This window comes from Spea bombifrons, chromosome 7 (assembly GCF_027358695.1).
Source record: "Spea bombifrons isolate aSpeBom1 chromosome 7, aSpeBom1.2.pri, whole genome shotgun sequence".
In the NCBI taxonomy this organism is placed as follows: domain Eukaryota; kingdom Metazoa; phylum Chordata; class Amphibia; order Anura; family Pelobatidae; genus Spea; species Spea bombifrons.
Window position 1 is genome coordinate 35,693,603 of NC_071093.1, and position 13,265 is coordinate 35,706,867.

A 13,265-nucleotide genomic window follows, 5' to 3' on the forward strand; every position below is an offset into this window, starting at 1 on the left:
GGCCTAAAGTGTATAGAATGGATGTGTGTGAGCCAGCCTGAGAGGAGCCCTGAGACAAGGCTTGAGACTCTGAGGAGAGGCCACTGTAGGTGCAATCTGGGTGCTAGGTAATCCTATGGATGCAATCTGGGCAAGCCCTGTGTCTGTGTGTAATCTGGGTGCTGGTATAAATCCTTAAGTGTGTGTTATGGGTGCTGGACAAGTTCTGTGGAGGCAACCTAAGTGCTGGGCAAGTCCTTTAGATGTAACCTGGGTGCTGAGGCATGTCCTGTGTGTGCAAACTGGGTGCTTGGCAAAAACGATATGTTTAATATGGGTGCTGGGCAATTCTGTGGATGCAATCTGGGTGCTGAGCAAGTCCTATGTGTGCAATCTGGGTGCCGGGGAGGGCCTTTGGGGTGCTGGACATGTGATCTATCATTGTAATTTAGGGTTGCTGCGGAGCCCATTGAATCGGTTTGAGAATTTATTACGATTTATTAATATATGCTTAGAATGGCAAGACAAATTATTAATATATTTAGAATTCATTTAGTATACATATATTTTTTCAATATTAGCAAGCTATGTTGCTTACAGAACAAGCGAAGGGTTCTCGACATTGTTTTAAATCCGGCCAAGAATGTGTAGACAATGAAAATAAAACAGGCTTAGCCTATCAAGTTAGATGCTGTTCAGACACGACGTTGATGGCTTGAGACTAATTTGTCTTATTTCTTTTTCCTTTCTAGCACTGGTTGTTGCTCTTGTTAAATGAGCGTAACATGAGAAAATTGCAAAGGGAGAGGATGTTAAACTGCTTGGTGTTATATTAGTAGCCTATTGGGTCTGTCTTAACTCAGATGGGCTTCCAGACTGTGACAAAAGCAGTGCATGATTTAACAAAGACAGACATCGTATCGCCTTACAAGTTTGAGCACTAATGAGTTTTTATTTATTTTTTACTTATTCGACAACAATTTTGTACTTGTAAGGAAATGCTGGTGCTGCTGTCAAAAGTCAGCCATCCTCATAATTACTATAGGTAAATGTTAATGAAACAAAAGACAGCAATGTTTAGTTGAGTCATTCATAATCAGGTGGTAATGTAATCCAAAGTATAGAATATGTATACATTTCCCAGACTGCAAAATGTTGAGTATCACATTTCTTTATGAGATGCATATTTCATATATTCTATAGCTTTTCGTTTAAATGTAATTTTTGCATGATATCCTGACGTAATCTACTTGACGGTGGAATAATCAATATCTCATATCTGTGGGACTGATTGTATAATACACATTTTTCATATATCCCACGGCTTTTTATTTAAATTTCATTTGTGTATGAAATTCTGACGTTTAAGTATACACTTCTTTTTTCTCCATTCTCACTCAAATAATGTTTGTCAAATGACTGCTCACATACATTAATATTACACAGTAGCTCACATAGATACATAATTACATAAAAGGAGTACATTTATGCAAAGTAAATATATATAAATAATATATAATACAAACATATTTAGCAGAATAATACATTATCGTCATCACATGAGAAATCAACTGATTTAACACAGATAAAATGTACATTTCTGCTTCCAATTTTTTAAGAATTACAGAAATAACAGTATTGTTTGAAATCACATTAAAAAAAATAATGTAACACTAGGTAGCATTACAATAAGGCGTAAAACAAACATAAAATATTATATGAGAATTCACATAGTAAATAAATATATGTAGTGTAAATCTATGTAGAACATGCTGCTCATTGGGGAACATATAAATTAAGTAACTTGGATTTTCAGGGGGACCCTATAATTACTATGATTCAGCCCCTAGGATGATCAGTTTTTTTTTATGAAATTCAGGGCTATTTTTTAATTTTCTCCTTTTAAATTAAGTAGGGTTTAGGAGACATTTCAAGAGACCAAAACGTTCTGGGGACAGAGTTCACAATCTGGGGATTGGCCAATTACTCTGGTTACTCTACCCTAGGAGGTCTGATAAACTTATACTGGATGCCCTTGTCAAGGGTATAAATTATAATTCCAAATGCAACTGCAATCATTCATTTCAACTTTACAGTCCATGATACCCCTGCTATAGAAAAATACATATTAAAGTACTTACAGGGTACTTTAACATGCATTATTCAAAATGAAAAAATAAATAAAAGCACTTATCTGGCACAGAATATTTAACCCTGCTGCAGCAGCTGCCCTCCTCCCACAATCAGCCAATCAGTGGCAGGAAAGTGCTCCCGTTGAAATGAATGAGCTGTAGGCGCCGGGAAGGGGCAAATGCATGCGTGGGGGGTCTCCAGAATCACCCAATGAATTTGTAAAATGGACAACATGAACATTTAAAGGGGCAATTGAAAGCTATCATATGCTTTACATCCCATTGGATGGCTGGAGTGTCCCTTTAATGAATAAAAAATAGTTAAGGTTCCTTGGAAACATGAGACAAATAAGCATACGAGTGATACAAAGAATAACGAGGTTAGAGTTATTTCTTTTAAACACACAGATTTCTAAAATATTCTTTTCACAGCTGTGTTTGTTTTTATAAGGTATCGTAGCAACCCAGCATGACAAATGCACTCTGAATGTATTTAGCTATCGACTAACCTTTACAATAGGCGAAGAACAATGCAAATGATTCAATATTTTTGCCCTTCTTTCTGTTTTGCAAGTGTTTACTTTACACAGATCTTAAAATTAGCCGACCCCACTGAAATAATTCATAATAAGTAATACACAAAATGAGCAAGTACATGTTCTCAAGGTACTGCACACTAACCTGTATTTTCTTCAAAATACATTATTTACAGCATAACGCTTGGGTAGCCGCAGATAAACAAATCAAAATACATGGCCGTGTGAATATGCAGGGTATTTGAGGAGGTTTAAGACGTTATCTGCATTTCTAGCACCCTGCAGGCTGCTGTTATATCGGCAAGTCAGTTGATTATAGATTTACTTATAGGTTAGGAGTATAATGATAAGCTTTTACAGGGCCTGGGACATCATCTGGGAACATTTTCAGCAGTATAATAGTTCTTATACACCACTTACACACCTCATATACACAAAAGGTATGTACACACATCACATATTACATATACACAGAGGTACATATACCAGAGGATGGTTTACTACATCTCATCCTTCAGATGCGTGTACCTGATAGAAATCCATAGGGACTCAAAACTTGAGGGGATAATCTTAAACTTGTTTAGGTTCGGTTCCAGGTAGCATCAGCTCCTTGTACCCCACACAGATGGTTGAGTGTCCAGCTCAAGCCCTCACGGTTCTTCAAACCCATTTAGTAAGAATGTAGCACGGTTCTCTCAACATGATGTATTGGACTGTCTCTGTCCTACCAATATTATCAAATCTTCAACATCAATTCCCCTCTCCAAAGACATGCTAACAAACCAGCTATTGCCTTTGCTTGCATCAAAACTTTATTAACAAATGTTTGTTACCAAAATTTGTTAACAAAGTTATTTTATTTTTCTATCAAATGTGGAAGGTAACAATTAAGTGTTGATGCAAATAAAATGTTTGTGTTGTTACAGTCCATGTAACATTATCTCAATGTGTTATTATTTATACTATACTGATTTACAACCTTTGGAAAAAAAACTTTACTTATGTTGTATATATAGATAAATACATTAATTGAATGATACATAATGATAAATATGACTGCCCTTTGAGGCGAAATTTGCAGTAGATTTACAGAGGGATTGTCTGACGTCATCCAAATAAATGCGGTTAGCAATATCTTGGAACGGTAGAACTTGGTGAGCATAATGTGTTTCCACATGCTTCCTAACAGTGTATGTCAACATTACATGTCTTTGTAAAGCATTATGTATACCTCATTGCCATATATATATAATTCTATTCTAAAGTAAGTCTATGAGGGACGCATTCACAATGAACATCTTCTAGTCACATACATCTTATCTGAGGATCTCCACTTTAAGCAACCCAACTCAAAAGGTCCCTATATCTTTAGGACAGATGACCTTTATAGATATTGCGCCGATTAAAACAGCTTAAAGTTTGATGATGTGATATTTTTCTTACGCAAACCTAAATGGTATGATCTATCTAATACCGATCTTAAGAATTCAGAATACCTCTAAGCCTTTAAGTATTAATACTTCTAATGTTATCATTGCAGATGGTGCAGGTTTCTCCTATCACTTATCGTATTATTGTCATGTGCTTCATAACAGTGCTGCTGATGTCAATCAATTAAACTATGTGTACAAATAATTTCAAACCAATCTAGAAAATAGCCCAACTTTTTTTATTTAAATGTGTAAATATAAGACATTTCCAGATGCTGTTTTTGTTGGCAGCAGCTTTTATTTCATAATTTAAAAGAATACAGATAAGCTAAATAATAAAACATGTGAGGAGTGAATTTTCCCCTTCAAGGTTTTCCAAAATGTTAAAAAAAAATAGTTTTTTTTTAATAATGATTTAAGGCGGGTTGGGGTTGAAACTATCTTCAAAAATTGCCATTACCCATTAAATGTTTTTGAAATTTTACATAACCGATTAAAGAATATCCTTATGACACTATATAAGTACAAAACATGTTTACCAACTGTTATAAATGTAATCATTCTTATGGCAAAAGGGAAATCCCTGATCAGAATGTGAAATTCTGAAAACTGCCTGCAGAATGCCAATAATCTCTAGAAATATACAGACGGCAAGAAGTCCCACTTTTCGCATGTCTGGTCTTAAGGGATACCAGAGGCGTACCATATCCGGCTTCTGCCACCACAAGGGTATGGGGTCCATAGGTATTGTGAATAGGGGCCTAGGGCTCAGATGAGGGTGGCTCAGGTGGACGCCAGCCCTTCTCAGCTTCATGCACAGAAAAGACATCATTGTGTATGTACATGTGTGCAAGTGTATATGTATGTGAGAGTACATATATGTACAGAGAAGAATGTTTGTGTGCATAAATCATTAGAACCTATGGAAAACGTAAAGAAAAAAACCAGGTGTGAAACAATGTTGTAAAGTAAGAATTCAAAACTATATATACATATACTGTATGTGTGTATATATATATATATATATATATATATATATATTTGGGGAAAAATAAGTAATTACATTTAAAAAAAAACAGAGAATTACTTTGCACCTGATGCTACCCTCGGAACAGCCCTGTTTGTATCATTTCTCGCCCGGAAAATTCACTTATGCTTATTTTAAAGTCAGATGCATTGGGGATCAGCAATGTTCTCTGCTTTTTATGTTTTGTGGTAATAAAAAATATATATATAACTTAAACAAACACTTAAAAAACCTGTTAGATATAAATAAGTGTAATGGTGATGTTTCTAAATGTAGAGTCACTTTGTCACCGCGGTGGCACTTTCTGACCTCGGGCTGCCTGATTATTCTGCCGTACTCATGAAAAGATGTTCAATGATTGTCTAAACATTCACCATTTACAAGACTTTCTTACGGTTCTATGTTAAATAGACCTTTTTAGTGGCGCTACTTAGCTGAACCAAGCAATCACACAGCCAGAGATACGCATGGAAAGGTTATAATATGTACAGGCATGTTTAAAATATCTCATTACGCACAGCATGTCACAGATTGTGAGTTATTTAGGGAGTTCACATGCAGGACTAGAAACAGCAGATGTACCATAAGCAGGAATGTTATAATTGTCTTGTATATGCGCTGAAACCCTCTTACGTGCATAAAATTGTTCTGTTATTATATGCCAAATAAAATGTGTTTTTGGCGAACATTTAGTTCCAATAAAACGTAGAACAACCTTTTTCAGTATAAGAAAACAGGTCCATCCTGCATGATTATGACATTATAATATAATGTTTTAAGCAAAGAGTTTTTTTGCAGAATATTCCACGATATCTACTGAAAAAGAATGAATACCCAGTAAAAAATAAAAAAAAAAAAAAAAAAAAAAGCATGATTTATATAAATACCATGGTATGGTATTCGATCATTTAAAATCTCTGAGCATAAAATGAAGTTTATCCATAAAGATTGTCAAAAATGGGACAAATCAAATAATATTTCCAATAATATGCCAAATAATCATATTTTCTACTTTCATTTTGACTCATATTCTGCTGTTCTACTGGTGGTGTTGTGGGTTGTGTCCATATCTCCTCACTACTAAATTGTGACCTTGATGTCTAAGATTATTTAAGTAGCTGAATGCCAAGAGTTAACTTTATACAAGAAACATATCTTACCTAATTCAGACTTCAGAATTACATCATTTTCTGAGAGCTCTCCATTGAATCACATTCAATCCTTGATGATTGCTCCATTATCCCATGCTGCTAATTTTACTACGGTTTCCTGGGCAACCAGGTAGAATCACAAAGAAATTAAAAAGTACCAGTAGACAGAAAAAAATCATAGTATGGCAGTTATTTGCATAGTTAGTATATTCATGTTATGTAAGTAGTACTTTTATTGTAATCTAAGGTTTTACTAGAAAATATGATTATTGGCATTGGCTTAAAAACACAAAATAGCCATTTGTTTCTTATGTTTTTTACTATGAAAGGAAATCTTTGTGATGCATATCCCCAGTTATCTTTCTAAAGAACATTGCAGACACTTTCAAGAAATTGTCACATTCAGCAACGAGGGATCAAGACCCAAGTTTTTCATCAGACAGTAAACTCCATAAATCATAGCAGGTCTGTGCCTCAATGAGATGTACGATGCAACAGTTTGAGAAGCCAAAGTTTGACACATATTTAGCACAAAAGTGGCTCATTGTTCCAAGGATGATAGTATGTCATTTTGAAAACTACCTGTTACAATCTGGTTTGCCCAATCTGTAAATATTTTTGATGTTATTATACCAGTAATGCATACATAATTCGAGGATTATTGGCCGGCGATTTCTGAAAATAGTTTATTTAGAAGGGTTTATTGTTTATGGTAAAACTGCATGGCAGGCAAGCCTCCATTTAATATTCTATAAGTCAAAATATGCAGGTATGATAGAGGACTTTATCTTGTGATCTTAAAACTTCCTAATTCTTTCATATATTTTGAATTAGAATCAGTCATAATTAGAAAGGTAAGTAAAGAGTTACACTTAAGAGAGCCATTGGTGATTAGATGCCTGAATTATTAGTTTTAGATGTTAGGTATTTAATTATCATGAGACCTACTATCCCGCTAACGTTGGATTAATCAACAATTATGTGATGATTCTCTATAAACTTCCATTGCTGGCTGCTTAAGGACAGTACATGGGAGTTGTTTTAATGGATGTAGAACACAATTATATAACCAGGGATAGATCATTTCCTAGTGTCAGATAGAAAATACATCCTTAAATATTAATGTAATTCATTTATAGCATTCTGAACACAATACTGTTCATTTGTCTTCTGGATATTATGTTTGAGGTCCATCAAATGTTTTCACTTGGTTTCTACTTGGTAGGGAAATCCTCTGTTCTAGGTGCTCTCATTTTTATGGCTTTCGCCTATTAAGATTCCTTTAGCAGCAGTCAGAAGAAATGTGACGTTATTTCATGTATCCCATACAAAAGATTCTTTAAAAATGGATGCATGTACACCAAGTCCAATGTCCTGGGAGTTCCAGGTGTTTAATGATACCTACACTGGGTCCCCATTATATGGGGAATGCTAAGATCTCTGTCCACCATCCCAGTAGTTCATTGACAAGCAGTGGAGCAGACCTTTTGTTAAAAGAGTTCTGGTAATCCCGTTATTTAACACTCATTTATATAAGCTCATACCCTATAGACTTCAGTTATTTACGCTTAATAAAATGTCAGCAGGAATCATAATTGGAATCCTAGTAAGGTACTTTTTTAATGAAAATGCACTTGTGTGTGGATCAACATTTCAAAGTTATCCCAATATTTATGCATGCCGTTCTTTGTTCAGCATTCCATTTTGTTTCTGGGTTTTTGTTGACTGGTTTACACTGTTCTAGACTGTATTTGACACCTATGCCAAACTGCCATGTGATGTAGAAATTAGTCAAAGCTGTAGCAGCTGCTAAAAAGCCACATCATTCACTAAATGAGCAGCTATACGTTTTTCAATTTGTGGCTTATAGCAATATATCTATATCTATGCCTCGTGTATATATATGATTTGGGTCTATACAGTATACAACCTGTTACTTGGCATGGGAAGAATTGTGAAGAGAAGGAAGTTGGCTAAAAGGTCCAGAGCCTAGTGTCCACCAATATGTTTAATTGTACGGTTACAGGGCTTCAATGAAAAGTTTCTCCCGCTTCTGATTCAACATTAAAAAATTAAAAAACGTGATTAAGAATATTGACAAATGGTTAACAGTTACCATATTCACCTATCTGGTACAATAGGTTAAATCAGTTATTCTTTGTTTAATGCAAATTATTAAATGCCTAAATGCCCTATACAGTATGACTCAGTATCCAGAGCCTATTCCATCAGTCATCCACCTTGCCCTATATATCCTATACCCTTACATCACCCCTCAGCCTGTCAATCTATTGCTCCAGAGCATAACCACTTATTATATGTTGTAACTGTTCAGCTGATTACAATTACAGATGTCATAGGGAACACTCCTAGAACACCGCAAAGGGCAATTATTTGATTTTCTTTTTCATCTAAATACATTTTTTGCATCATTCCATAAGAATAAAAGGCAATTTACTGTACATGTAACCAAGGAATACATGACCAATACAAAAAAATGTACTAGTTAAGAATAATGATGGGAGCTTCAGGCCATCAACAGATGGTATGTTGACCGTTATACCGGATTCAATATTTTCTCTATAGTTCAGTAGAGCAATATAATTACGGAATGCTACCCGACTTCGGGAGGTAAGAAATAGAACTGGTCGGTACAGCTGTGAATACATTATCTTGTAGGTGATTTTACGTAGAAGATCCAAATGTATTTTAAATGGCCCGTGACTAAACCTTCATATTGGTCTCAGGTATATCCTACCTTAATTTTGCAGACAGCTGAATAGCCTTAGAACAGTCTATGATTTCCCCAAACTTCTTTAGTTAGTATATGTTTATAAAAATAATTAAACATGCCCTGCTGGTTATTCTTACATCTTTGAGCCATTGTTGATATTGAATTGATCTTTTTTGAGGTCACTGCCATAAATTCAGTCTACATTATTTTGCTTGGGTGCATTATTTTCAATATTATGCATAAAAATGATATTCCGCCTTTTCTTTATTTCCCCTTTTTGAGAGGTAATATATAAACGTATGTGAGTACCAGCATGCCAAAACCAGAAATGAAAGAAACATCTCAAATGCCTAATCGGGGTCAAAGTTATGAAATGTTGTGCAGTTACCATGGCGACCAACTGAATTGTCCTGCTAATTGCTCAACATTGGCCACTTTTCACCAGAGCTGCCATTTATAAGGATGTTTCCAATACACACCAAATACACCAAATACGATATATTAAGAAAAAGTGTTTTTACTACATAACAAATTCTTCTGTTGCGAATGAAAGCATTGAAAAGTCTCAATACCTGCGCTATACCTGCGCTATCTCTAAGCACATATCCACAAAAGCCTTATCAATTTATCTCAATTTTATATATATGACAAACTATAAGGTTTATAGTCTAGAAAAATGGGGAAAGGTACGGTGACTACACCAGGGGTCAGACTCTGCTTAATTGCTCATTGTTCCTTTTTCACAGTGCGTTTTACTCATTGTTAGCAGATAGCTAAACCCGAAATAAAGTACAATACAAATGAAAGAACATAATTCCGCGTGAAACGCTTGCCATAGTGGAATGAGAATTCTGCTGTGTGACATTTTATGCTGCTAAAAATGGTTTTGGCTTTTCCTTAGAGAACAATTCACACTAAATATCTCCCTTGCTTATTCAGTCCTATCCCTGAATGGTAAGCGGTTAGGCTGGGGAGGAAAGCATTCATCAAAATGTCTAAAAGGTACAGTTTCCCAAGGGAGAAGATAAACAATATGAAAAGGAAATCAATGACTCTATTTTAATGGCTGCAGAGAAAATGAGAAAAATATCCTGTTAAAAAAATAATTAAATCAACTATAGCTTATTATTATTAAAACCTTGTTATATACTGGTGAACTGTTTATTTCTGTTAATGGTAGACCTAACATCCAGAACATCCTCCAAGCGTATCGTGTATATAACCAGAACACAATGTACACAGTAACAAGTAAACAAGAGTATTAATGGCATATTTTCTCACTGCTGTAATAAGTGATCGTAATGTGGGGCATAGTAGCACAAGCCTTGGGTTAAAAGTATGTGCACTGTATATATATATATATATATATATATATATATATATAAACAGCCTTTATTTATCACTACCTAATGACATCATGTCAAGTAATACTTTGTTACCAAACATTTTTCACAAGATTTCCTACAGTCTGCATACATCATTTTACACGCTTGCATAACTGCATAGATATATGCGCTTATAAAGGCATCTGTACATTCAGCACACGGTATTCGTGATGCTTCTAGAATCGCGGAAAAGTCAAATTTTATAGATCTCAACCTGTTTTTTTTGTTTCCATCTGCTATCATGTGGCTGAGATTTGCATAATGAATCAGAACACAGAGAAGTTAAAAATATGTCTTCACACTGGAGCTGACACGATCTGAATGTTGAGATGATAAAAAAATGGGCTTTTGTCCCAAGCTGTCAACCTGCCCAGTGCCCACACACATCTTTCTTTCTCTCCCCATCTCATATATTTTACTCTTGCCTTTTTTTACTCATCCATCAGCTTCTCAACTATTGATGCAAAATCGAATCTATCTATCTATTTATCTATCTATATCTCTCCTATCGTCTCTCTCTTGTTTTTCTCATGATAAATCACAAAACAACAGAACAGCAGCCTAGAAAATGGGAACTGCCCCCGAGAACTGCCCCCCCCCATCATGACCCAATGTACTGATACAAACAAACTATCCATTTTCCTCCAAAAAATCTCATCTTTTATTCATAAACATAGGGAAGAATATTGTGTAGACTAGAGGTTTAACCCTGTGTAAAGAAAAGATGAAGTCATTAGCCGTTGGAAGATGTCTTTAAGACAAATGAGTTTAACCTAAATACCTGCACACCATGCAGGTGTATATTATACTTCCTAACACAAATACAAATGCTGCAGAGCACAGAAGAGGCTTTCATGTGGCGGATGAGTGAGGTACTGTATTGTTTATACCACAGTAAGGTTATAATTGATGGAATAACTTCATAATCTAAGGGAGGTAGTGTACAAGGACACCTGACCCATCTATACCGTCTTCACTTGACACTGTAACTGTAATAGCCGAAGTAAACAAATGCAGGTGACATTTCTTAGATTACCACCTAATCGTGATAAAAGAGAACATGATCTTTATCTGAGAAACACTGGTGTTCTTGATGAGTTCCCTTGGGATCATAAAGAGTTAAGAGAGGAAATATCGCTTCTGGTGGCAATACAGGGCTTGAGGTGCAGAGAATGCAGATAGGGGACACTTTAGGACATTTCTGAAGACGACGAGAGGTTACATGCTTAATGATGACCTACCTTGACATATTTTCCCTCTGCGGTCTATGAGCTTTCTCCAGACCGAGTTTGGTGAAAATTCCAACAAGGACCATGACAGCTACTACTCCACATATGATATAGACAATCAGGTTAGCTTTATCCCTATTGGGATCAAGCAGAGGATCATCAATCTTTGGGGGAGTCTTTCCAGGAGCTAGCCAGTTCGGTCTGTCGTAGTTAGTGCATATACTCTGGTCCAGTTTGGCTTGTTTGAACTTACAGCAGTATCTGAAGCCACAAGTACCACAGCAGTAGAGAAATTCCCCGGAGCTGCAATTAAAGGGAGGGTCCCATTGCCCCATAACATCAAAATATCCTCTGCAACCCTCAGCAGTCTGAGGGGGCTCCGACGACCCTAAATCTCCATGGTTTGAAAGGTTTACATCGGATACCACCACAGTGCTTCCAAAGTGCTGACCACCTTTGCTCTGTGCCCAACAGAGCAAAGTAAAGAGATCTACTAAGAAGTAATAAAGAATCGCCTTAAGACCTTTCATGATAAGTAACTATCTTCCTTTATAGTGATTTGGAAGATCCAAAGTTGTAAGAGACAACCATGAGGAGAACACAGAGGACCTTAGCCCATCAATCAAGGTCCATCGTCATCAATAGTACAACTGGGCATTGCAGTCCTCACCTTGAAGGGAGGTGTGATGATAACCCTCTTCTTCCCCACAGTTCTCTTTTTGCGGTGATCTCTCTGTGTCTGTGTTCAGCTCTTGCTATTCAGCACTTGTGGAATCGAGGAAAGCAGAGGGGAATCTGGATTGTTTAGAGTAGTGTAAAGAGAGAGAAAAAGAGAGAGAGGGAGGTGGAGGGGGTAGGCAAGAAGAGGAGGAGGGAGAGGGAGGGATGAGGGAGGGGTGGCAATGGGTCATGAGTATTTGAGGGAGTGATTCCAACAGATGAAGGGGGTGTGTGATTTAACCTTACAAACGCTAGGGGATTTTGTGCATAGCTTTCTGACACTTAAAAGGTTAAATGTGAACCAAGTGAGCAGTAAGGATTCCCATCCTTCCCCTTGTATATGACGCTGTGCACTCTCAGTAGCCAAAAACAAGATCAAGCACTCTCATAATCCAAAAGTTTCCCTGTTTCTTACCGAGGAACTAAATTATACCGATCTTCATTGCAGGAAGAAAGAAAATGTATATCTGTGTAAATCGTTTTAGATATAATCTAATCCACAACACATACAAACAAATGAACTCGCACACGAGTGTTCTTCCAATGTATTCCCATACCTCCTGCATCTACGGCATGTTAAATACGATTTAATCAGTCTCTTCGTATACCAGTATATATAGCACGTATCTGTCTGTAGGTGTGTGCCATATATATAGAAATAGCATATACATCGCATATTACTATCTATTCTGACCGCACAACACATGTGCTTCCATAATAGTGTCCAAAGAGGGATTTCAATTACAGGAGAGACTCCGTGGGTTTAAAAGTAATGCAGCGCCACTGGTTTAGCTTCACTGTAAGCAAAACAGTCAGGTGAGGAGTGGATACGACTAACTTTGGAGTATTTTTATGTAGGGGGCTAAGCAATGCATGGCAGTATTGTGTGGCTGAATCCTGAATATCTATACACGAGATAAGTGTTTTCAATAGTATGTATAC

At 36.3% G+C, this 13,265-nt stretch overlaps 1 protein-coding gene across 2 annotated transcripts in view; it reads right to left on the minus strand.

Moving 5' to 3' along the window:
* Positions 1 to 12,290, minus strand: part of SHISA9 (shisa family member 9) — a 107,965-nt gene extending 95,675 nt beyond the window's left edge. For both annotated transcript variants that reach the window (XM_053470447.1, XM_053470446.1), the window contains exon 1: positions 11,616 to 12,290. In XM_053470447.1, the coding sequence (XP_053326422.1) occupies positions 11,616 to 12,133 (518 nt within the window). In that variant the 5' untranslated portion in view covers positions 12,134 to 12,290. The remainder of the gene's footprint in view (positions 1 to 11,615) is intronic.
* Between the last annotated feature and the right edge of the window lie 975 nt (positions 12,291 to 13,265).